Raw genomic sequence first — 26,143 nt, forward strand, 5'->3', positions numbered from 1 at the left:
AAAAAAAGGTATATATACAGCAAAATTACTTTTTTTTTTAACAAAATTGAATTTATCTCTGAAAGAGATCTCTTCCAGCCAATTTGACATATGCAATCAATTAATACACAATGAGCGTAGGTTACACGCTAATGGACTTTTTAAATATTATATATTATATATTTAATTTATTTTTAAATGTTACTCGTTATCGAAACGTCAACTTACGATAAAGATATCAAATAAAGAAAGCAACTACCTACCGGTAGCTTAACATAAATAATGTTAACAGATAAACGGACATTTTGTAATGGTGTCTCCATTAAATGACCATTACACACAAGAGTGTACCCCCCTCCCCCCCACTTCCATATTAATAAAAACTAAAACCTTTCACAAACCTATTTTAACTATTATACTTGTTTTGTCACTTTCTTTCAAATTGGAAATTTAGCATCAAAGGAAGAGGCGAAATAGTTAAATAGCTAATTGTTTGCCATTCTAAGTTGTATATAAAAAAAAAGAGTATATGAGAGGTTGGACATTATAAAAAGTCACATTATGTTATTCGCAATATATTTATAATATCCCATAAAAGACTACAGTAAATGCGGCAGGATTTCTGATTTTACATAACCTGTAGGCTGTAGATAGGCGTTCAGTTACGCAATGATATTGGCTGACCGAGAACACTAACAAATTACTATCTACCTTAGCTCAATTTCTTTATGCAATTCTATTGCTTTCTTGATAGATATATAATTTATTTGCATTACTTACAGCACACAAATAACAACAGATATAGATAGACATACACAGTAAAAAGAGATTAAAGAATACGTATAAAAAATAGCTAAGTACATAAAAGAAGTATTTTTTTTCCTTTCATGCGTGTGCCACAGCGTGAAACACAAAATGGCCACAACTTAGTTTAGTGTTTTGCTCTCAAAAGAGCAAAACAGTGATATTCTGTTGTGGTCAAAAGCTTACTTGCTCTAAGTCATAATATTTAACTCAACTGATTAATTAAACTATATAAATAAAAAAGAATTGCCGAATGTAAGTATGTAAATGCATTACTTCGGTGAAAAGAGATTGTTAGTAATGAGATTTAACAGCCTCATTGTTAGCAATACACCCTATCAGGTCGACCTCTACACGGTTCCACCTAAAAATCGTAGTGGTTATTTTTTGTTCACTTGGTCACTATGGGCCAACTGAGCTGCCTTCATCCTCACTTGTCGCCCTTCACTGGTACCCCGCCAGTGTATACCGATGGTGCAAGTAGGGTTATTATTCCATTTTCACTCATTAAAAAAGTGCATCACTTCAAAATGGCTGCATCTATTTGACTAACTGTTTTTTTGTTGCGTTTGTATGGTAACTGTCAGGGTAAGGTTTGCATTAATTCAATAAGTATCACAAACACAACTGTTTCACACGTTGAAACACGAATGGGACAGAGGTACCCAAGCAATCGACTTTTGTACAAAGTCTCCCTCTGGAGACTAAATTTCATTTCATTCTAAAATCAGTAGGTATAAACCTACTTCATTTTTTGTGACAAACTTGAAAAACGCTTGAGACTCTCTATTTACTGTCACCGCGTTTCACCATTGAACTCGTCTCCATTATCTTGAGAGTAAGTGTGTAATTAGACATAATTTGTGTGGTAACTGTGTAAGAATACGTAGTACGTTATACTATATCCTTGGTAAAAATATAACGTTATGTTACCATTTGATTCACCATTAGGATATCGTAAGCAACTATGGGGAAAAATAGTAGTAAAATACAATTCCAATATGGTTAACAAACAAATCTGTTTATTAGTTTAAATATAAGGAGATTATATCTATTCACCCGTTCACTATCCACTGCTGAACATAGGTCTTCAACTATTGCGGAGTCTACCAGCAATTGCCACGTTTGGCAGGCAGATTAGCTATTACAGTTAGGCTTTGGAGATGTTTTAAGAGGGACGCTGCTATCCATCCCTTGAACATTAACTTCCTTTAGTCGGCTCTTACGAGACTTATGGGAAACCTGGATCCTCTTATCACAAGATATCGTAGCTCGAGAACCAGGCTTTTGGTATGATCACCGTAAAAAAAATGGTGTGATAGAATTAAGTGTACATATTATATTTCGTCATTCCATTCTATTTCTAAAATACATCGCCATCGTTCGGCTCGCTATCGACAGATATTTCATCCTCATGTCCTACAGCCTAAATGGTCGCGTACAGCGCGGTTTCAGAGATGTTTCCTCCCACGAACACTCAGGTTATGGAATGAGCTCCCTGCCGAGGTTTTCCTAAGAGACTACAGCATGGGGTTCTTCAAAAGGGAGGTAAAGCGGTTTCTTCAGGGTCGGCAACGCGCGCGTAATACCTCTGGTACTGTAGGTGTTCATAGGCTACGGTAACCACTTACCATGAGGTGGGTCGTATGCTTGTTTAATAGCTTACCCGTAAATATTAAATTTGGTTGGCTACTCTTTATTCCGGTCAGTGAACATATCCCGGTTACGTGGACAAAGTCATTGGTTAAAGCTAGTATTTACTACTAGCTTTTACCCGTGACTTTGTCGATTTATCGTCAACTTATTTACTTAAACTTCAATGCACAATTATATAATATAAGTAAGTGTACATTATGGCATTCTCTTCCAGTCAACCATGAGGCAAGCAGAATACGAGTACGCCTGTCTCCCATTAGGGTAGGCAGAAACAATGGAACGCCAAATGCTTCGATTCAAACAAACCTCTTTCGCTTCTTCCACATCCATATATATATATATACATAGTTATGGCAAGCAACATGCTTTAAATCGGATATTAATTAACACAAATGGATCTAAACCCAAACCATACCCAGACCACACTATCTTAATTAAATTATCGGCAAAGGACTGTGCTCTCCAATGCCTGTAAGCTATATAATTAAATTGTATATATAACGAACCATGAGAGCAATCTGAACTCCACAGGAAGTGAAAGTACGTGTAATGTAATTATCAAGGTGCACTTAAACGTAAAACTAATTAAATCATTATCTACGATGACATACCGTTTTGTGCGCGAGGAAAGCAAAGAAACTAGTCGCATAGAGATTATTTATTATCTAATCTGTTTAAGAGTCAAAGGAAGCTTTTATATCTTCAGATACCTTTAGGGGCAGGCAGAGAGAACATTGTCAACGGCCTTTATTCCTTATATCTTTTGGTTAGTTGACTTCATATTGTCTTTTATATAAGCTATTTATTGTAAGATTAAAGAAGGAAGTGATGTCATTTTCACCTATCATCATCATCATTCACGTGTAGTCTATTATTCTAGCATATTACTTACCATTTAATTTACATCTATTAAAAAAATGTATTTATCCAGATAATCCTATTAAAACTCATATTATAAAGAGGAAAGGATAAATAAAAAAAATAACAGATTTAAAAAAATATTTCACTATTTAAGCTACATACATAGCTAGTTACATGTGTTGTAAAATTGATATCAGGGGTTTTATAAGAATAATAGAAGCTAATACAGTCATTTTTTGGAATTTGTCTGTCTGTATATATGTTTTTTTTTTGTATCATGCAAAAACTACTGCGCCAAATTAAATGCGATTTTCGCAGTTGTGTGTTACTATAGGTCTGTGTTAAAACCAGGTATACGTTTTATTTTGATACGCCATCTAGGAGTAGGTACATACTATTAAAATGCACGCATACGAAGTAACGGGTAAAGACTTGACACTTCCAGCATATCCAATAAAAAGAGAGATGAAAAGCTGAATAAACAATTCTACCTATATACTCGTAGTGCGGTTAGCTTTCGATATTTGCATTGGAAAGGGTAAAACAGATGTTTTGAATAGGCCTCGTAGACAATAAAAGCGACAGTCCATAGATGCGACAGGGCCTTTATTGAACGTCTTTTGTCCATAGCAACAATGCAAATGGCAGCAAGTCAAGGTTGACGGCCAGACTGATAGTCGCGGCAACCCACAAGTCAGTCAAAGGAGGCTGAGGTACTTCGACACGTCAATTAGTACGTTATGCGTTTGATTTCCAAAAAAATATTGTCCATATTAATTTCGTAACAATTAAAACATTTTCATTTATACAATTTTGCATTCTAAATTCAAATATTCCATTATATACTACATTTTTCCCGCAATTTTTTACTGATGAATTTTAGAAATAGGTTAACCACTTTAGGATGGCGTATCAAGATAAAATATACAAAATAGAGCTAATAAAAACATAATTCCTTCACCTGTTTCTGTAAACTAGATGTCGTAAATATTCGATGTAAAAACCCGACAATGCTAACTAGAAACCATTAAACCATTGCGGTGTTCTATCAATTGAAATCTCATGTGGAAACTGTAGATATTTTTCTCACAACCCACTTACAGTCAAATTTACAATACATCGATCATATTTCTTTGAAAATTATAGATACAACCAGTGAAAAAAAGGTAAAAATATTTTAATTGTCAATGTATATTATGTATTATTTTCCGTGACAAAAAAAAAAAAACAGCGAGATTATAAATTAAAATTCATATGAGACCAATATATATAAACGTTATAAATTGGAGAAATTAACTTAAAAATTCGTAATATATTGCATAACACACTTAAAAAAAATGGATATGGATCTGACATGGGCGAATTCATCACTTCCTGTTAGTGAAAGTCATTCAAAGAAACAGCTTTTTATAAATTGTAATTAATATAAAACCAATACAAAAGTGGTTGATATGAATGTTGAGGCGATGTTAATTGTAAAAATAACAATTATTATTTAAAATATTGTTCCACAAGAAAACACCGACTTCATTTGTGGCAAAATCAATTATTTTTCTGTAAACATGAAATTATTTATTTATTTTACGCTTTATTGCACCAAGTAAAAAGAGAAATAACAAATATAGTAAATATTAATGAGAAGTGATACAAAAGGCGGCCTTATCGCTAAGCAATCTCTTCCAGACAACCTTTGGGTAGAGGACATTGAGCAAAAGACAAAGGGTAAGTGGCGCATTACTGAATTGACTTTGATAAAATTTATATAGGATTTATAAAATTATACAGAATGTTGGTTGAAAATTGGCAAAATTATGTAACGCGATATTTTCGAACCAGTTTAAAAATATCTGATTAATTTGAAACATTAGATTAGGCACTACAGTATAATAGGATAACTGTATACTTAGATTGCCATGTGACCCCAGCATAGAATGGGCCACCCATTTCTTTCTCATGGGTATCGTAAGAAACGACAAAGGGAACTTAACGGTCGAGGAATGGGTAGCAGCGTCCTTCTTAAAATGTCTTCAAAAACATAACTGCAGTTGCCAACCTGTCTGCCAAGCATGACAACTATTGGCAAATCTCCCAATAGGGGGAGGCCTATGTTCAGCAGTGGATAGTTATCGATATGATGACGATGATGTATACTTAGATACTACAATGTAATCAAAGTTTGAAACATTACAAAATCATTTTATACTAAAGTAGGTAGATTGTTTAACTAGACACGTTGATACTATCGTCTGCTATGACACTGTATAAACAAATTGTAAACATTTACGGCAATGTATCTACGTGACGCGTCCATAAACTTATACGATTCCAAGTAAAACAAACAATGTTTTTAAACATGATGAGTGTATCTCGAAGCATCTCAAACATTTATGATAGTTCTAAAGATAAACGTTAAAAAAAGTAATCTCATCCTGTTATTTATATTCACGGGATAGGAAGCGTTATATCCTGTTTAATACATATCACTGTAAGTGATAATTATATATTTGATCTAGATAATTTTTATTTAGATATCATTGACGTAGGTAAAGAATAGGCCACCCCTTCCTTTCCCGTGGGAATCATAAGAGGCGACTAAGAGAGGGCGAGAGATGTGCAGCAGTATCCTTCTTAAAACATCTCCAAACCTAACTGCGGTTGCCAATCCGCTTGTCAAGCATGGCAACTATTGGCAAAACTCCCCAAGAGAAGGCTAATGTTGAGCAGTAGACAGTTAAAGGCTGATATGATGATAATGATGACTGGCGTAGGTAGACTAAGTAATTCAATTTTCATAGTTTCAAGATAATTCTGAATGACAAGGATTTACTGTGGTTTCTAGGTTTTCCTTTTTTTAGACCTGATATTAAGAGTTCCTTTGCCTAATTACAAAGATCTAACGCATCTAATGTGGTTTATTGTAGATGCTTTCTGAACCCTCCGTAACACGACGAGTTTTTATGATCAGTGGGCCTACCATGAAATGTTTTCCGAAATTTCGGAGCCAAACAAAACACAAATTTGATGTTAAAATTACATAATACATGGCGTTTGGAAATATCAAAAATGTTAAAATATTGTTCCTTTGGACTTTTATGATAGAACGAAATGTCCATTTATTGGTCCGATTTTGGTATAAACAAAAACACGAAATTGAGTTCGAAATTTCATTTCAAGGTAGACCCGCTGTAGTATTCATAAAGTAGGTGATATTAGGTAATTATTAGATTCAAAAACATATAAAATAACGTAGTAATTAATAGGACTGTGACGTGATTTTAAAAACTCTGGATTTTGGATGTTTCACAAACATAGTTGCGGCTCTGATTAGAAAGCTGATATATTATACATTTTCAAATATTAAATATATAATATAAATGTTTTTAATGCAGCAAAATTTAAAAAGACGTAAGCAATGCAAAAATAAACAAAAATGTATTAAATGTACTGCACGTTACTTTTTAACAATTAATTATATTTATCATAGTTTCAATTTACTTGCAAGTCGAAATAAATTTAAAATACTAGTTATAACTAAAGATATTTGCCTATAAATCCAATATTATGAAAATATCTCCATCGATATAATGGAAATGCATTCAAACTGTATTCATGCTACCACATGCTTATAATCAACTGAATCTATCGACATCATTCCCATAGGACGAGCTTGGTCTCTCAACATGTAGGTACTTGGATAACGGGAACAATGTGCGTCGACTTTCAATATGAATGCAGCTTGTTTCTGTGTTTATATACAATTGTATATTAACATGATTTGTATAAAATTATCTCAATTTCAGCTGCGAAGTGTGACAATTATTTAGCCATATGACATGTCATATTTATAGAAAAATGTAAGTGACTCTAGACAGATTAATTGTTAGTAAAAAATGGAAATTTTAATCTGGTGCAGTTTATTTTATTAATACTTAGTTATTAATACATTGATTTATTAAAGACTATTAAGATATTAAAAATTAATTTTAAATTATCAAGTTATTATTCTGATAGTTTCACTTGTGCTATTATAATTATTATACATATATTTATTATAAGTAAAAAGTATGATTAGACTTAAAGAGCATCTTCTATCTTTATTTATCTATATATGCAAGTATATTATATGTATATGTGTATGTAATTATATGTATATGTGTGTTTGTACGATTAAATATAATATAATTAATTAATTTAATTTTGTCTGCTTAAAAATTGTCACAATATTGTACATTGCTCTATCCGCAGACATTGACGCTCCTTTCCACTTTGGATTTGCTGGAAGAAAACTCTGTTAGAGTTAAGCTCGCCTTTGTACATTTGATTACCTCTGTCATATTCTTATAATTGGTGTGTACAATAAGGAATTAAATAAAAAATAAATAAATAAAATAAAATTCATTTTCATATACCGTAGACCCCTAGAGACCTTTATACCTGCATTTTAAACGTGATGGATAAAAATTTTCATGAATTCAATTAATTTTATTTCACTTATACAAAAACCATCATTGTGATTTATTATATGAAAAAAACCTTTAAATTTATTTTCTGTTATTAAAAAAAAACCGGAAGATTTTTTTTTTAATAAACCATCCTAATTTGATAAAGCTAAATATATCGTTCGTTTCCTCGAGAGTAAAATGAAAAATTGTGCCTTCCAACTAGGTCACCGGTAAACAGAGGCGCGTGCACGCAAATTGACTATTACACACTAGACATTAAATATACGGCCGCGGCCCATACGCCATGATGGTTAACTTTTTGGCGGCAAAAGGAATAATTATATACAACTAACAATCCTCTTCGGCTTTGCATGATTTTTAATAAAATTTAACAGACGTTATTCACTGATAATATAAGTGTTTGTAGGTGTTTTTTTTTTTTTAATAGGTAGAGTATTATTTGAGTTTATCCATTACAATCCATATCAAATTTTGCATATTTATTACATTCATTTAAAAGTTTAGACATTATACAATTATACGGATAAAATATTTATTATTACTTATTAATTTATACTTTATTGAAATTAAAAATCACATTCTTATATTTTATTTTGAAAAAAGATGCAGAACGGGCAAGTTTAACTTTGTAAGAGTTCTCTTCCAACAAATCCTGAGTGGAAAGGAGCATTATTTATCAGCGGGCAGTATGCAGCAGTATATAATAAGAAGAGAAAACAGTAGGGTTGTTTCTATTAAGAAATAATAAATACGCTTACCTAAATATAAAATAACTCATATACTTATATTTAAAATACATACAAATCTGTATATATTAATACATTATCTCTATATATGCAAAATACGTACATATACATACACAAACACAATAAGTTTATTGTTATTATTTATATAGATACTCCTCTTCATCCTAGAATTATAATGAAGAGATAGCCTTAATGATAAGGTCATCCATTGTTTTTTAGCGTTTTCTTGTGATTTTTGTTTTTACTAAGTTTATTGTAATCTTTTGCAGGGACAACATAGTAATGTTTATTAACACTATCCCTTTCTATAGTAATCCATTAATGTGTCGCTGTTGAGCACTGATCTTCTCATAAGAGGAGGACCCTGGTACAGGGTTTTATTTCGAACTTTCCAGAGTTTTTCCGGCTACCGTTAGCGCACAAATAAAGCTTAATTATTTGTATACAAAACTGCAGTTAGCTAACATAAATTTCAGCATTGCCTTACATTACCAACCTTCATAAGTTAACAACGTAAGGTCCCACTTTTAACATTAATATTTCTGATTACTGGGCATGAGTTAATTCCCATAAAAAGAGAGAAGGGATTGTTAGTAATGAGGATTTGCAACCTCATTGTTAACAATATACCCTGTCAGGTCGAGCTCCACGTGATGCCTCTTGGAAATCATTGTGCTGAATTCCAGGTATCTTCATCATGATGAGTTAACTAACCTGCCTTTTTCTCACTGGGGCCCCGCCAGCATATATCGTTAGCGCGGGCGGGTTTACCATTCAATTATCATGTATTAAAAAATCCCCATAAAAGGGGGGGGGGGTCATAATACCTATATCCCACTAGTAACAGTTTGGTTTAGGTTTTTACGACTATTTCGAGTTGCCTTCTGTTATACTGGTAGAGTGTCATATTACGCTTTGTTTTTTTAGTCACTTCTTGTGATATCGCGAGGATAAAAGAAGTAGTGACACATTTTATATTTAGTCTATTATCACACAAAAATTTCGGTATTATTACAACTACTGTCTTACATATTTATATTAAAATATAATCATAATTCTTTTTATATAGATGTACGTAATTTATTTGTTCATCCACAAGGTTCATTTAAGTCAAATTATTATAATTATTCATGTTAAAACCCAGAAATGACCACCTCACATAAAAAAAATGGGAGTCTCGTACACGTGCCAAAGATATTATCATCGAAAACATAATTTAAAATGACACTTGTATAAAAAAGACGGGTCGGGTAGCAGGGGATGTTGACCAAAACCAGGCCAAGGGCGGTCAAACCAGCATATTTAAACAGTTTCGTGTCATATTATTTTATCTCTTATTTCCATAGTACATTTTTAATTATATTATATTCGTATTATATATAAACTAGTTATATATAGTACTAGTTTTTTGCCAGTTATGTAGTACACGTGGATTTTGAAAATAGAATAGATAACAAAATAGACTATTTCAAGATGTTTCATTATAATATTAAGATTATTACTTTTTGGAATACTAACCATTATTCTCTACAGGTGAAAGTATCTGAAGAAAAAATATGAATATGAAGGTAATGAACTGGTAATCTAAATTATTCTATCATTATATTTAACATAATAACTGTAGTGCTACGGTACAATATCTGATCACATTTTTCTCGCAATTTTGTATGGATTTAGCATAGAAGTAAAATCTATTCTGAGACACCATCTACCAGAGGGAGACTTTGTACAAAAGTCGATTGCTTGGGTACCTCTGTCCCATTCGTGTTTCAACCGTGAAGCAGTTGTGTTTGCATGGCTGTGTTTCGGTTTAAAGGGTGGGATATGGCGTGAATTTACTGGGTACAGAAGAATAACACCTGAGTCCTCAGGGATGGGGGGTATCATGGGCGAAACAGTATAGTCTGTTATGTCCGTGGTACTGCTCATGTCTATAGGCGACGGTTACCACTTTCCATCAGGTGGGCCGTCAGCTTGTTTGCCATTCTAAGTTGTATAAAAAAAAAAAAAAAACACTATTCTCAAAATATAATTCTAAAATTTAAATTGAATTTGATAGTTCTACGAAACTTATGTACCACATAGAATAAATGTAAAACAATTCTAACTTAATTCTATTATAAAATTAGTCTATACTAAACGTTATAAACTAAAACTTTTAGTTTCAGAAATAGTGCTTTAAAATCGATATAAAGTTTAAAATACACAACTTTTATATAACCTAATATAACATAACTAAAAATAACAACCGACAAGGAATAAAATATATCGTCTATAAACTTTGGACGCCTATGTATACGCCTAAGATTAGTTTCACTTAGGTCCCAAGATCTTACTAAAGTTGGTACTAGGGACTAGTCTTAACTCTTCACTAGTTTTAACATAGACGGAAGCTTTTCCAGGGAACTTGAATTTGGTCAAATTGGAGCAAGGACTCCGGGCCAAGGTCACAAATGCGGCATGACGTTAGCTAGTGGGTGTGGACTGCAGCACACAAGGTGCGATATTACCAAACTTTATACAACATCTACCTTTTAAACTGTTGTTAATATTCATTATGCAATAATTAATGCAGGGAGACATTCTCTTTTAGGAGATACGACCACTTTTCTACATATTCATTTATATACTATACCAGACCAGTTTATTATTTCTTTGCATTCATAAAAACATTCTACTATGCCATAAAAACAGATAGTATTTACATTAAAATAAATTTAATATTGATTTTAATAAAAATACTCATGCAAACAATAAAAAATAAAGAAAAACAAATCTTAAAATGAAGTGATTTATCACATAATTAATAGCCTTACACAATTTAAATTAGTGATCAGTGATCGTAAATAGTTTTTGCTCAAAATAAACATTGATCTCAGGTTTTCACGCTTAATCTTTATTAAAGCATGCCGTAATATTAAAATACTGCTTGAAGATATCATTTGATATTTTTTATTTCAGTACTTACATAGTGTTCTGTTTTTATTTGTTTACTTATTCTTTATTGATTACATTATAAAAACACATTGGTTTAAAAGAACATCATGCTATTATACAGCATTCTCTTCCAGTTAACCTTTGACAAAATAGAAACGTAATTTTGGCATTTTTTAAATCTCTTCTAAATTACAGCAAATAATGAAGCATATAAAAATAACAAATCATCAGTTATAAACATTTATTAGTAAGTATTACAATAATGATATATAAAGCAAAAAAAAGCGTAATAAAGCAATTTTCGGCAATAACAAAATTTGAATGTCATGCAAAATATATGCCATGCAAAATGTTACCATAAAATGCAAATTGTTAATAATTAGTTGACGTGCAGTTCATGCTAGTTCGTGCCAAATGATGTCAGCCCAAAGACAACCTGTTGGCGAAAAATTATGAGCGCATTAAAACAAGAAAACACCACATGCGAAATGTATATATTAAAGACGTTAAAAATGTAGTTATGTACGTTAATAGATGATATCAACAAATAAAATTACTAAAACTGTTAGATATCTTTAATATTTAATCGATATTCGATGATCGCAACGAATGAACAGCCTTAGGTCAGTTTAGGTCAGTGACAAGATTTCAGGATTGACTAGACATGTCCAAAAGCGGCATGTAGCTTCGATATATATAATGATATATCATTTTTATTCAAATTCACACAGACAACCTAGCCTGCTAGTAATAAATATTATTTTAGAGACACTAGCTTAATACAAATAATATTATACTATCATTCCTGTATATTTAATCACTTTTGAGCAACTTCTAAAAAGGAGAATCTCAATTCATCGATTTTTTTGTGGCTACGTTACATGATTACACTGTACCATTCCTAAACTGATTTTGACTGATAATTATTTTTAAGATAAGACTACATTAAAGTAATGACGATTAGACTCGCCTTATTTGTAAAACAAAATCTCGTTAAAACGTGTAACAAAGAAAAATTGTGAGCATACGATCGAGCGTTATGATATTTAATACTTTCAATGTAATATAATTCAGAAATAATTATTTTACAATTGTAAATATATAAACGTGTATTTATAATTAATTAAACATAATTTCGAAATTGTTTAAAAATGTTTTTCCACAATTGTCGCTGCCCTGTTTGGAGGGGAGTCTAATTGGGGACATATTATGGTATAACAGTAGAACAATTATTAATAATTATAAAACATTTTAGATAAATAGTTAAATTATACGAGTTACAGTATATTATAAGAAACAAAAATTGATCTACAAAGATACTAATTGTGATATGTGATGTAGTTTCATTACAACCGGTTATTAGAATTGACTAGATTGAGCAACATAATAAACCATTATACATAAGTTATTACAAAAGATTCTCAAGTCCGTTCGTGATTAGGTATCACACTCATACACGTTATCTACACAATCTATAATTTTGTAAGAAAAGAGAGATCAGATATTATGTGTAAGATAATGTTGAACCCAATAACATATAATAATAAGAAAGTATAAAAAAACAAACCTAGCAGATTTGTGTTGCTAAATTCCTACAGATATTTATAAGTATCACATATAATAATTACTATATTAAATAATATGACTTTCATCATTGTGACAAAAACGTCCAGATCTATTAAAATGTATATAATTTCGGATTTTAAAAACGTTTTATCTTAGATATCTAGATATTTGGCATATTTAGTAAGTAATCTTGGTACGCATTTATTTGTCATTATCATTATTTTTATTCAATATAAAAACACGAAAAAATTTACAAAATTTACGTATAATGAATCGATTGTTGGAATAAAAGGGAATATTTTGTTTTGTAAATGACTTAGGTACGTAAGTAGTTACATATTTTTTAATCAGAATACAATGTGTCATCATTCATTTTTATTCCCAGAATATTGATTAGGGAGCAAAGTACAAATACGCTAGTGGAAAAGAAGGAACAAAGAAATATATCTTTTTTCTAACTTCATTAGAATTTCATAGGGGATTTTCAACTGAATTTAAGAAAAAAAAAATTTCAGGTTGGTTGTATTTTTTTATGTTTGATACATAATAACTCCGTAAATTAGAAACCGATTTGGAGTATTCTTTTTTATCTGATAGTATATATTTATAGATTAGTCCTATGGAAATTTTATCAAAATCGGTTTAGTAGTTTAATTTTGAAATCTGAATTTGGCCACAAATGAAGTTGGTTTTTTTGTGTACACAATCTTAATTATTTGAATGAGTTATAATGAGTGATAACGCCGATTAAGCTATTGGTATATGCTGGCGAGGCTCCATAAATGGGGCTCCAGTGAAGGATGATGGAAGTGGATGAAAGCAGGTCAGTTAGCCCATTACGACAAACTCTACAAGAACGAACCAAGACGGTTTTCAGGGGGAATCGTGTGGAGGTCGAGTTGATAGGGTATATTGTTAGCAATGAAGCTGTTTGGAGAATAGGATTGTTAGTAATGGAATCTAAAGTTAAATAGGTTGTTACGGTGTGAAGTGGTATTTTGAGTTTTACTCTTAAATTACTAGTTTTCTTTTTTACTGTTCTCCCATTAATAACGAGGGCAAAAGGGCTGAGCTCATACAGCTATTGTCTTCAGTAAATTTCTGATATTTTTTTTTCTTTTAGTTTTCGTACAACTAACTTATTATATTATATATTAAATTATTTATATTATGGATTTATATATTTCTTTGTTTAACAAACTCTAAATAGAGCGCATGGTATCCATATTGTTATAGATATTCATTAATTTGTCAATAAGTATACAAATACTACAGGGCAAAATGTTTATAGGCAAAAAACAGGCGATCCAGTGACTGTACTTCATCAGCCTAACAGAAGTTACACGTGGAGACCATTTTTAATAGTAGTAAAATCAATTTATCCACAATGGAAAAGGCAAAGGAACTAAATCGGGATACCATTTTTATTTCGAAAAGGATATGTGAATCTTCACATATTTTATTTAGAAATAAAAATGGTTTAATAAAACTCGCTGAGAACGAGTAATTATAACTACCCCGGTAAATATAATAAGGATGTATTTACATTAAGTATAACATTAGTAACTGTGCATAATTCATGGAATTATTTGAAGTTAATTATCTCTGCTATAATTAAATAAAATTATCATAATGTGCAATTATTATTATTTAAATTTAGAATAAAGATCTGCAAAAAAAAAAACAATATTGCAGAAGTGCTTAATACAACGCGAAAGTGTCGCGCGGTGTCTCTCTATACTTGCATAATCTGGTATGGTTTGTTTGTGTGTACACTGTACAGGGTCTATGACCACTCACCATGCGGAGATGACTCGGTGGCAGACACTTGCATCCACTTCCAGCATCATTAACGGAGCACGATCACTCGCGAAACTATACGTACTTCACAAATATACATAAACACAAAAAAGCCAACCAACGGTTCACAAACCAGTTTCATGAGCACCAACACCGGACACTACGGCACTTGTTGCAAAACTAACAGTTGATTTTCTTCACGAAAAATCAAATAAAAAATGCACAGTCGTTATATTCAATCGATTTTTTCTTTATTTTTTTTTAACAACATCCGACTAGATATACTCAATGTCAATACTTAGAACCACTATTCAGTAATAAAGGCCTAAGTTTGTTTTAATATTTGATTTAATTTTATTATATAAAATAAATCGTAAATGAAATTATTTTACTGAGCTGTCAATGTTCATTCAGCCACCTCACAGCTGCGCGCGCATGCGTGACGGGTATAAACCGACAACGCCACCTGCGCAAGCCAAACTGACGAACGAAACGAAACTGACATGGTTGACGGGAGTAGGGATGCCTACTATTGAAATTTAAAACTTCTATGGAATATGTTGCCAGTATTAAATTTACTGTTATATTATTCTTTATCATTATCAAAGAATATTGACACAATAACAGAAGAACTATACAATCTGCAAAGCATGCTTAACTTCTCTTATAAGTATTAACTATTTAACAGTATAAAGATTAGAAAGACTAATTACTACCTTTATCTAACTTTTATAATATAATAAAAAACATGTAACTAGATTATGTCTGTACATGGGAAACGATTAAGATTTTTCTTAATCGTTGATATGAGGGGTCTTATTAAGAGCAATAGATGCAAAAAAAAACAATATTTTTTAGAAATTTTGTCTGTCTGTAGGTATGTGTGTTCCAGTATCACGGAAAAACTACTTTAACAAATTGGATTCTGTTTGCATAGTTGTTCCAGAAGGTTTGACTTAAAATCTGGTCTAGATGCTTTATTTTGATACGCCATCTAGAAGTAGACTATTCCATGGTTTTCTTCCTTATGAAATCTACGTGTACGAAGTCTAGCGGACAAAAATCTTATCACATAATAAAAAAAAAGAGTATTTTTAATAAACATTAAAGAAAAACACAAATTAACATCCTATCATTGTTCCTAGTTGCTATCAGTAAGCAAAAATCAAATTTTTTACAAAGAAGTTGATAAAATAAAACCTCTAATTCAGCATTTGCCTCAGCCAACGCGATGACATTTCAATCAGTCATACGAAATTCGAAAAACAATTTGAATTAAAAGAAAAAAAATATATCATGATATCTATCAAAAAAGAGGAAAATTTTATTATTGTAGATTTAACCGCCAATGTATTTCAAATTGTCGTCATTTTTATTAACAGTTTTATCGTTAATTTTTCTCTGGAAATTTAATTATTTATATATTAGTTTGTTCCTTACAGTAAAAATAATTAATTGTATGCATGGGATGTCACATTGAATGAGCTTCGAAGTGGATCGGTACTTAGCTTCGTGGGCACACATAGCCCTATGTGCGGATCTCACATGGGCTGCAGAACCCCCGGACGAATTTATTATCGCTAATCAGGTATTGAAACCAATAATTTCATTTAGGGAGAAAAAATAAAAGAAATTAATCGGAACTGTCAATTTTGCTACAAATCAGCTGTATTTTTGATTGGGTTAAAATTCTTATTGATAGATATTCTAATACGCAAGCAAAATTTATTTTAAAATAAATATTGCACAAATTGAATACGCCTCCAAGTTCTTAGATTTTTTTTTTATCTTTTTTATTTAGAGGCTTTTTTCCTATAAGGATATATCAGCCTCATCGTACCTTAATCTTAAAAAATACTTCACATACTTAAAACATTAATACATAAATAAATAATACGTAATATCTTAGTAGTCTATTTTATTAAAGGGAAAAGTTCTTAGAATTAAAACATGCAGGTTAAATATCAAGTAAATATTCAAGGTAAGCTCGCAACAAATTCCCATGTTCTTTCATCACATCATTACTGATAATTCTACCAGCCAGAACCAGCGGCATCGTTCCATGAGTAGAGTTCATTAAATTCTCCGGTAATAATAATTACCTAACATGTTTGGACATGTTTTTTTTATTTTCGAATGGGTGATAATGGAATGGTAACTCCACCTGCGCTGGATAAAGGTCTTAACAGAAGGACGGATAGACAGACAACAAAGTGATTCTATTAGGGTTCCGTTTTATCTTTTGAGAAAAATACTATAATATTCCATTAAACGTTCACTACTGCGACTGCCAGACACATATTTTATAAGAGAATGATATAGCCTACTACATATTACTGTCCATGTAATTTAGTACAGAACTTTATTTCGAGTCTTTTTTCTTACATACATATCTGTCACGCCTGTCTCCCATTAGGGTAGGCAGAAATGCAGATCTTTCTTCTTCTGTTTTATTCTCTTAGTCACTTCTTATGGCAATATAGAGAATATGGGGTGACACCGTAACTACATAGCCTACATAGAATATAAAAAGTACTTAATATCACTTTCCAGCGCCTTTGGGCACAACACTGCAGAATTTCTCAAGTGTTACAAGAGACAGCGTTAGAATCGAATCATAGTATACAAGCGAATAATCAATTCGAAACGACAGGTTAGTTGGGAAATTCACCGCAGATATAGATGAAAGGCGTTACGGGAAAGCTATTTGACACTCACGAACCGTGTGTTAATAATGTCTGATACAGGAGTCAAGAGTTTCTGGAACTGACATGAATGCATGTTTTATGAATTATGAAAATAAATAAAATGTATGCAAGTATCGAATTCTCTAGCTTTTAACCTTTAAGGCTTAATATAAAGATAGATTTTCAGTAGTAGAAATCACAGAAAGAATTAATCATAATTAATTCTCTTGTAACTCTGTCAATAGATACAAATCTTGCAGATAAGCGAGCTGCCGCAAACCAAAGTCCAGAAAATGGAGGCAGTAGCGGCCGACGGAGCGTGAAAGACGTCATTCCCGAATCGAGATTAGCGCAATTTTATGGAAATTTCTATTACGACGAAGCCAGGTAATTTGTCAAAGACAATATTATATTAATACACCGATCAATAGGCAGTGCCGTTCGTCAGCGAGTAAGGAAAAATGTTTTTAGGTAATTTGCTGACAACTGAACGTTTCTAGAGGAGAAAACATAAAGAAAATTGTAACTTAAACATTTTTAATGGTTTACTTTGGGATGGTGCATCCGTCTGTATCTTAATAGTATACAATGACGGCGGGGCACTAATGGTGAATGAAATCAAGCCAATTGGCAAATCGGGACCAATTCACTGAGAATAAACAGCGAAGGTTTCTAGAGGGAGTCACGTGAAAGTTGATCTGACAGAATATATTGCTAACAATGGGGGTTAATTTCTCCATCACTAACATTTTAGTCTCCCCTTTACATATTTGAATGGTTAAATAAACGATATTACTTACTAAATCAGATTTAAGTGGCTAAATGTGTTTGGGTGAGATAATTGAACTTCCATCTTGAAAATCACATATTACGGGGTTTATTTTTTTCTTTTCACAGTTGTTAGTAACTTATACCTGCTTAGGTATATTATACATTAGTGTAAGTGTAACAAAATAAGTACCGATGTAAGTTAAAGTTATATTACTAGTGTCCCGGTAGTCTGCAATGAAATGATAAATAAAACTTTTAGCCAAACTTCAAATATTTTCTACTACATACTTGTTAATAAATTGTATAATGTTTTTGTTTGCCCTCCTTCCAGAGAGAAATGTTATGTAAACGCGAATGAGAGAACAAATGCGCGTGGATATAATGGACAGGGATGCGAGAATTCAGACCTCACAGAATGTTGGATGTTGCCTGAGGTATACACCACCTTCCTAGCTGTATATACAAATATATACGGCTACGGTAACCGCTTACCGTCAGGTGGGCCGTATGCGTATTTGCCACCTCAGTGCTATAAAAAAAATAATATATATTTATTTATTTATTTTATCAACTGAGTGAGCTTTAGTTTGCCAATACGTTCACCCAGGAAAGCATCAGTACAGTAATTAAGACATGTATAATTAAATAAAATAATACTAATTAGACTTAAATCATAACATAACTATAATAGAAATAACATCTATATCTCTGAACACAAACATTCTGTGGTCATCTGACGAAACTTCAGCATGTTTTTTTTATCCAACTTAGAATGGCAAACAAGCTGACGGCTCACCTGATGGAAAGTGGTAACAATGATAATCAAATTACGTATACCGGTTCAAAACATCAATGAGTAGTTTCAATGCAAAAGAGAGGGGAGCTTGCTTAGTCAACTTTGTTCGTTCTACGTGCTCGATTGTAGTTCGACTAGTTATTACACTCCTCGCAAAAATTAAGGGAACATAAAAATTTTTGAAATTTTTGGGTGATTTTCAACAGGCTGTATTTCAGTGAAAAATAATCGTACAGGAAATTTAAAAAAAGGGTTTTGAAGCTTGAAAACTCTAGTTTTCAGATTTTTTGGTGAAAAAATTTTTTGAGCTCCGGTTTCCATGCAATTCTTAAACAAAGCTGAAAATAATTTTTTTCTAAATTTTCTAGGTTTCGTTTTTCACTCTATGGACATGGAAAAATTTTTTCGAGCTACTCCATTGTATAGGTCTCTTAGCGTGTTTATTCAGCTTCAAAAATCGCTTTGGATGGCTCAATTACGACCATATGTCTCCGAGATATCGAACTTTGAATGCAAAAGCATCCTTTTCCATTCAACTGCTAATATCTCTGGAACTACTGGTCGCACAGCAAGCGGGCGCCGAGTTTCTTTATCTGCATAAAATTTCCAATTAAGCACAGTCAAGAGTTAGTGAAGAAAAAAAATTTTTTTCCACCTCTAACATTGAATTGAAAAAAGTGGAAAAAAGTGACTTTTTCTCCTTTTTTGGTTACTTGGCTGTATCTTCGCTAATATGGGCGGGAAAGCTAAGGTTTGAGGAAAATTTTACAGTCTATTGTTCCTTAAAGAATCCCCTAAATCCCTGGAGCGATCGGTTCAACGGTTTTTCCCGGACCAATTGATTGAAATTTTGGAAAAAATAAGGGAACAAGGTTTTTGTCCCTTAAACTCACCCTAATCCACCTTGCACGGTCGGATTTACGCTTCTTTTGTGCTTATGCACGTAAATCCGACCGTGCAACCTCCACGTGGTATGCTTTGGGTAACGCTAATGCCGGCGGTAAATCGATCATCAATCAAAGTTTTTGTCAAAAACTTTGATTTCCTTAAAAACGAAAAAAAAAATTTTTGTAAACTTTTTTCGACTTTTCAAAAAAAAATTTTTTTTTAAAAATTTCTTGATTTTTTTCGATTTTTTCTGATAATGAATTTTTAAAAAACAAAAAATTGAGTAAAAAGTGAAAAACAAATGAAATTATTGATTTTTGAATGGATTAGGGTGAGTTTAAGGGACAAAAACCTTGTTCCCTTATTTTTTCCAAAATTTCAATCAATTGGTCCGGGAAAAACCGTTGAACCGATCGCTCCAGGGATTTAGGGGGTTCTTTAAGGAACAATAGACTGTAAAATTTTCCTCAAACCTTAGCTTTCCCGCCCATATTAGCGAAGACACAGCCAAGTAACCAAAAAAGGAGAAAAAGTCACTTTTTTCCACTTTTTTCAATTCAATGTTAGAGGTGGAAAAAAATTTTTTCTTCACTAACTCTTGACTGTGCTTAATTGGAAATTTTATGCAGATAAAGAAACTCGGCGCCCGCTTGCTGTGCGACCAGTAGTTCCAGAGATATTAGCAGTTGAATGGAAAAGGATGCTTTTGCATTCAAAGTTCGATATCTCGGAGACAAATGGTCGTAATTGAGCCATCCAAAGCGATTTTTGAAGCTGAATAAACACGCTAAGAGACCTATACAATGGAGTAGCTCGAAAAAATTTTTCCATGCCCATAGAGTGAAAAACGAAACCTAGAAAATTTAGAAAAAAAATATTTTCAGCTTTCTTTAAGAATTGCATGGAAACCGGAGCTCAAAAAATTTTTTCACCAAAAAATCTGAAAACTAGAGTTTTCAAGCTTCAAAACTATTTTTTTAAATTTCCTGTACGATTATTTTTCACTGAAATACAGCCTGTTGAAAATCACCCAAAAATTTCAAAAATTTTTATGTTCCCTTAATTTTTGCGAGGAGTGTATATTCGACTAGAGATCCTTCTTCTTTGTCTTCTTCAAAAATTCGGCGTTTAAAAATAAAATACAGCACATGTTACTCGCTAATAATGTTACCTTTTATAGATAAATTATAAAATGGTTTAAATATTTTTTAGAAACGAAAATAAAACAATTTTCTTCCTTATAATGTTTAGATCACTAATCCCTGAAAACGCACAACCGATTTATGTATTCTAAATGTGTAATGTATGCCTTAACTTGAGACCTGGTAGATAGCTGTAGGGGACAAAAGAGTTTACCGATAGGTTACAGGTAAGCAAGCATACGAGTACAGGTTATTATGGGTTCTTAGTAACTTGAATAGGCTTTAATGCTCATGAAACAAGCTGTATTCTTTTTAAATGGCTCTAACATTAGTATGAAAAATTTATAGTTCTCGATTATCTCGACTCCGTGATGTTACAGCTACAATTCCAATCTGTCTAAAGCGATGTATTTAGTCTGAGTAGAATATATATTATCGTCTCATCTGTTTAATGACCACTGCTGAACGTAGGCCTTGCCCATAGACTGTTATAAGAAACGGCCCCGAGCCACGCACCCACTGACTCCCTGAAATGCATTTGAGGTCGTCGCTGTATCTAGTGGCGAGTTATCCTACTCTGTTTGTCTGAATGGGATCGCCACTCAAGAACCTTTCTTTTTCAACGATTGTCGATTCTTCGAGCTATGTGACCAGTCCATTGCCACTTCAGTTTATCCTTCTGGCTATGTCAGTTACTTCGGTTTTTCTGACGTCCTTTCGGATCCCGTCACACAAAAAAACGCCCAGCATACCTTCTTTTTCATAGAATATACATACAAGATTTAAATTAAACATTACTTTTTATTTTTAAAAGCATAATATGTACATGTTATAATATGGTTTGTGTAGGTAGAATACTGGTTCCGCAAATTGGTAGACGACGCGCCGGATCGGAGTACGGTTCCACGACGCCGGAGACAGTACAGAATGCTGCCGGATGACGATTTGTGCGTATATCTCTCTAAAACTATTTAACTATAAATATAATAAAACCGGGAAGGGAGAATACTAACCCAACGGTCCAATTGCGAGCAATATAGGGTGAGGTACAAATGGCACGAAACTGTCCCAACTAGTAATCCTTAGTCTTATAATAATCTTTGATTACACCAAAGAAAGATTTGGTACAAAAGTCGTCTGCATGGGTATCTCTGTTTCACTCATATTTCTACCGTGAAACAACTGTGCTTGCATGACTGTATTTTGGTTTGAAAGATGGGATATGGCAATGAAATTAGTTATTCTTTAGGAATGGCAACGGCAATAGTATATTCTGTAATGTCTAAGGTGATATTCATGTCTATAAGCGATGGTTACCATTTTCCAACAGGTTGGCCGTCAACTTGTTTGTCAATCTAACTGTGAATAAAAATTCACTTTTCAGCCTAGGCACCATCCACTTTAGTCTTCTCAAGTTACACTTTACTAAGAGTACATTTTGCCAAAAAAATAGTGTTTTTACCGCCAAGGTGACATAAGGTCGGAAAATTATTTAGTATGAAGACATGTCACCCAGATCATTTTTTTTTTTATGGATGATAATGAAATGGTAACCCCGCCTGCGCTATCGGTATACACTGGCGGGGCACCAATGAGGGATGATTGGTGAGGATGAAAAGGCAGGTTAGTTAGCCCATCGTGACGAATTCAACGAAAATTAGTCATGATGGTTTCCAGGAGGAATCACGTGGAGGTCGACCTGATAAGGTATATTGATAGAGATGGGGACTAACCTCTCCATTACTAAGAATCCCTTCCCCCCACCCTGATCATCAGGAGTGATAAGGTACTATAACGTCAGCAATCTCGTGATATAAATGATGGTGTTCATATCCATAGGCGACAGTTATGACTATCTTTTAGCCATCAGCTTGTTTGCCATTGCAAGTCCAATAATGAAGTGGACAATATCTGCATAAGTATAGAATTAACGGGCACCGATCGGCAGCTAGCGAGCGCTGGGGCCCGGCCGGGGTGCGTGCGACGGGGGAGGAGTCGGCCCTGGCTGCGAGAGTGCAGAGCGTACGGGGGTTGTGGGCAACACCTGCCCCCGCCCGATCTCCGCGAGCCCCTAGTCCGCCCCCTGTGCCTCGCAAGATACGCGCACGACGGCGTCAGCCCCGCAGACTCGCATTGGCGCCACCTCTACCAGCGTACTGCCTAGAAATGCCAGCACAGCTCTTTTGTGATCCAACTTGCAAGGTAATTTTGAACACTTGGAACTTGTATGTCTCCCATGACAATTTAAAAAAAAATCCAATAAGGTACCTTGAATGGAATTTATTAGCAACTGAGTTATTTAAGTCCCTTGATGCACATGGCCAACCATCGGATCAAATGGAAGATCCATGTAGATGTATATACACAACAATTACAATAATGTAACAAAGACTTTCTCATGTACATGAGCCTGTGATAAGTCCCCTGTTTGTCTTCTCCCAACCCCTGTAATTCCTCATTTGCGCACATTATCTTTCTAACTACTTCTTCAGGACTCACTTACCTCTTTTTGCTATTATGTAGCGTTGACGAAATCAAAATTGTAAACAGTACATAAAACAATTTACCCACGCTATAGAACATGATAGGAGACAAATTTCGTAATTCAAAAACGATAAAAGATTCTTCCATATCAACAATGTGCTATGGCAGACTCAATATTATTTGTTGTTTTACGACCCATATTTTTTTTAGTGAAATTGTTTCATTTTCCTGGTAGAATACTCATTTCAAAGAGTGCCATCGATTTTTACTTCAGCCTGTAGATAGAAATATTCATATGAACAACGTTATACTTAACGCTTATTATGATAGTTTCAGTTTGATCCGCCGAGACCGCCTCTTTTGAACGTGGCGGAATGTCAGCGCGCAATGGGGAGAGTGTCAGCCAGCGTGCAAGCCGTGATGAGAGCAACCGCAGCCCGTTGCCCTCTATATCGTGGGACCAACGTAAGCAGATACGCGCCCACCGGCCAACGACCCGCTCGCTGTCCCGAAAAACGGTACAGTGTCTGGTGGCCGAGAGACCATCCTTCGCCACAACTTAACCATCGATTCCAACTCACACATACACAATGCAACGAAACCCAAAAAGTAACCCCAAAAATTGAACAAGAAATTAAAGAGCCTTCAGAAGATAAAACAACTGAAAATACACCACCAGCTGAATCTCAACAAGCGGAGAAAATAGATCAAAAACCAACAAATAATGTCACTGTCGACAGCCAAGTACCATCTACAAGTAGTGCAGCTATTGAAACTGGTTTGCGAAAAAAACGTCTGTACAGTACTGTTCTCAGTATGAGCGCGCCCAATCCGATAAATTTAACACCGGTAGGATGCGTCAGGTTGGCTCAGAAATTAACGCCAGGATTAATAAAGCTGAACCCTAAGATTGCGCTACCAACAACTAGACTCCGATCGAAAAACGTAGTTGACCATAAATTTGAAGAGCTAGAAAAAGAGGCTTTAGAACAATACAAAGCTTCGGACGAAAGTATAGATACAAAGTTTCGTGAACTAGAAAAACAAGCAGTAGAACAATATAGTACAAGTAATAGTAACACCAGTTGCAGCAGCAGTAATTCTGCAGGGAAACGTACATCTAGTTCCCCGTCTGTGTCGGATGATTCAAAAAGCAAAAGGCAAGCAGCAAAATTTCATAAAGAGAAAGTTGACAGTGTCGTGATATATTCCCAAAACTTCCCGGACCTCAATACAAAGTCGCATACGAATATGAGTTTAAAAAACTTCCACATCCCCCCGAGGGGGGAAAAAAAGGAGCAAACACATAGACCAAAAAGAACTCTGAAGAGTGAACAGAGAGCGGCTTCTGATACTGATTACGAGGCTAAAGAAGCTGCGCTGAAATGCCATAAAGGTCCTTTGCGTTGGACCCTGCATGTGATGCCACCGAAGAAGCGGCATTTGACCTTGTGCGTGTCGGATTGTTCCTCTGATGAGGAATTAAAAGATGCTACTGGTTCCATCAAAGATGCGGGGCCTTGTATAAGACGACATATCTCTGGAAAGGTTAAAATGTCCGCACACGGTGGGGGCGACTTACGTCCAGTCATGAGAAAAACATAGTAAATATTTATTGAAAGATCATGAATGGGTGCAAAAAAACTACTGTATTTACACTTTACCACTGAAAGTTGCGGATCGAAATTGAGAAATGCGTATAAACAAGTCGAAGTGTGTATTTAATTAAATTATTGTGACGTTTATTTTTTTGAGCATTTTATACGATCGTCAACTTTTAGTGGTGGAAATTTGTTTTTGATATAAATATTGTGGTGAACAAACAGTGAACATCGTAGTGTGACGCGAAGGTGTACCGAACTGTGACATCACTTATGTGACAAAGCTATTTTAGCAATGTGCTCATTTTACTAGTCATAAATATTTTGTATATATATATATTTGTATTTTTTGAATTTATTAATAAGACTATCTATTAAGAAAATTAATTTCAGTTAAAAAAATTTACAAACGTAAATTCTCTAGGTAACTAGCAAAGAAAAATAAATTTTATATGAATTGTTATAACTCGAGGCTATTATTTGTGGCTTCTACTTGGCAGCACCAAATAATAAGGTGATATGGTTTGTTATTTAACACCAGAATTATAAAACAAATAAACAGTTCTAATAAAACAACAAATGCTGAAATAACAAGACTACAAGGGCTATGTATTTTAATTAGACAAAGAGGAGTTTAAAAAAAGAGATATATACAAATTCTTTTTTTGAACTGCCACTCATCCAGATGATTGGAATAGAATTTTAATTGATGCCGGGTTGTAAGGTGGTGAAAATCAACAGCAGGTATAATCTGAACAATTCCTTAGAGCACTCCCCATGATATATACAACAATAGATGCATAGAAATGCAACATCTCTATGCAGTTTCAGTAGATTAAGTCGGAATGTAAACATCAATAATTTAAGTCGCCCAACTTTGAATGCAGTCAACAGATGGAGCTGGTACTGTGGCGCTCCTGCCCATAATAGAGAACAGTATTCCATAAATTACCAAACTAACA

The 26,143-nt window shown here is 33.5% G+C and overlaps 2 protein-coding genes across 4 annotated transcripts in view; one reads left to right on the forward strand and one right to left on the reverse strand.

Moving 5' to 3' along the window:
• The window catches only part of LOC113511161 (serine/arginine repetitive matrix protein 1), a 94,246-nt gene extending 78,949 nt beyond the window's left edge, over positions 1–15,297 (reverse strand). For both annotated transcript variants that reach the window (XM_031912059.2, XM_026894770.3), the window contains exon 1: positions 14,813–15,297. The gene's annotated coding sequence lies outside the window, so the exon portion shown is untranslated. The remainder of the gene's footprint in view (positions 1–14,812) is intronic.
• Positions 15,298–16,070: 773 nt separating this feature from the next.
• Positions 16,071–25,647, forward strand: LOC113511157 (uncharacterized). Of its 2 annotated transcripts, none has more exons than XM_052903218.1 (7): positions 16,071–16,400; positions 17,366–17,465; positions 17,745–17,886; positions 18,602–18,704; positions 21,946–22,043; positions 23,049–23,298; positions 23,911–25,647. In XM_052903218.1, exons 1-7 carry the CDS (start codon positions 16,293–16,295, stop codon positions 25,183–25,185), a joined length of 2,076 nt encoding a protein of 691 aa, XP_052759178.1. In that variant the 5' UTR covers positions 16,071–16,292; the 3' UTR covers positions 25,186–25,647. The 2 variants fall into 2 exon arrangements, with proteins under 2 accessions (XP_052759178.1, XP_026750567.1); XM_026894766.3 differs by having other exon boundaries at positions 17,760–17,886; positions 23,911–25,646.
• The last annotated feature ends 496 nt before the right edge of the window (positions 25,648–26,143 follow it).

Source organism: Galleria mellonella, unplaced genomic scaffold, assembly GCF_026898425.1.
Source record: "Galleria mellonella isolate WM207_F2 unplaced genomic scaffold, CSIRO_AGI_GalMel_v1 utg133, whole genome shotgun sequence".
NCBI lineage: Eukaryota > Metazoa > Arthropoda > Insecta > Lepidoptera > Pyralidae > Galleria > Galleria mellonella.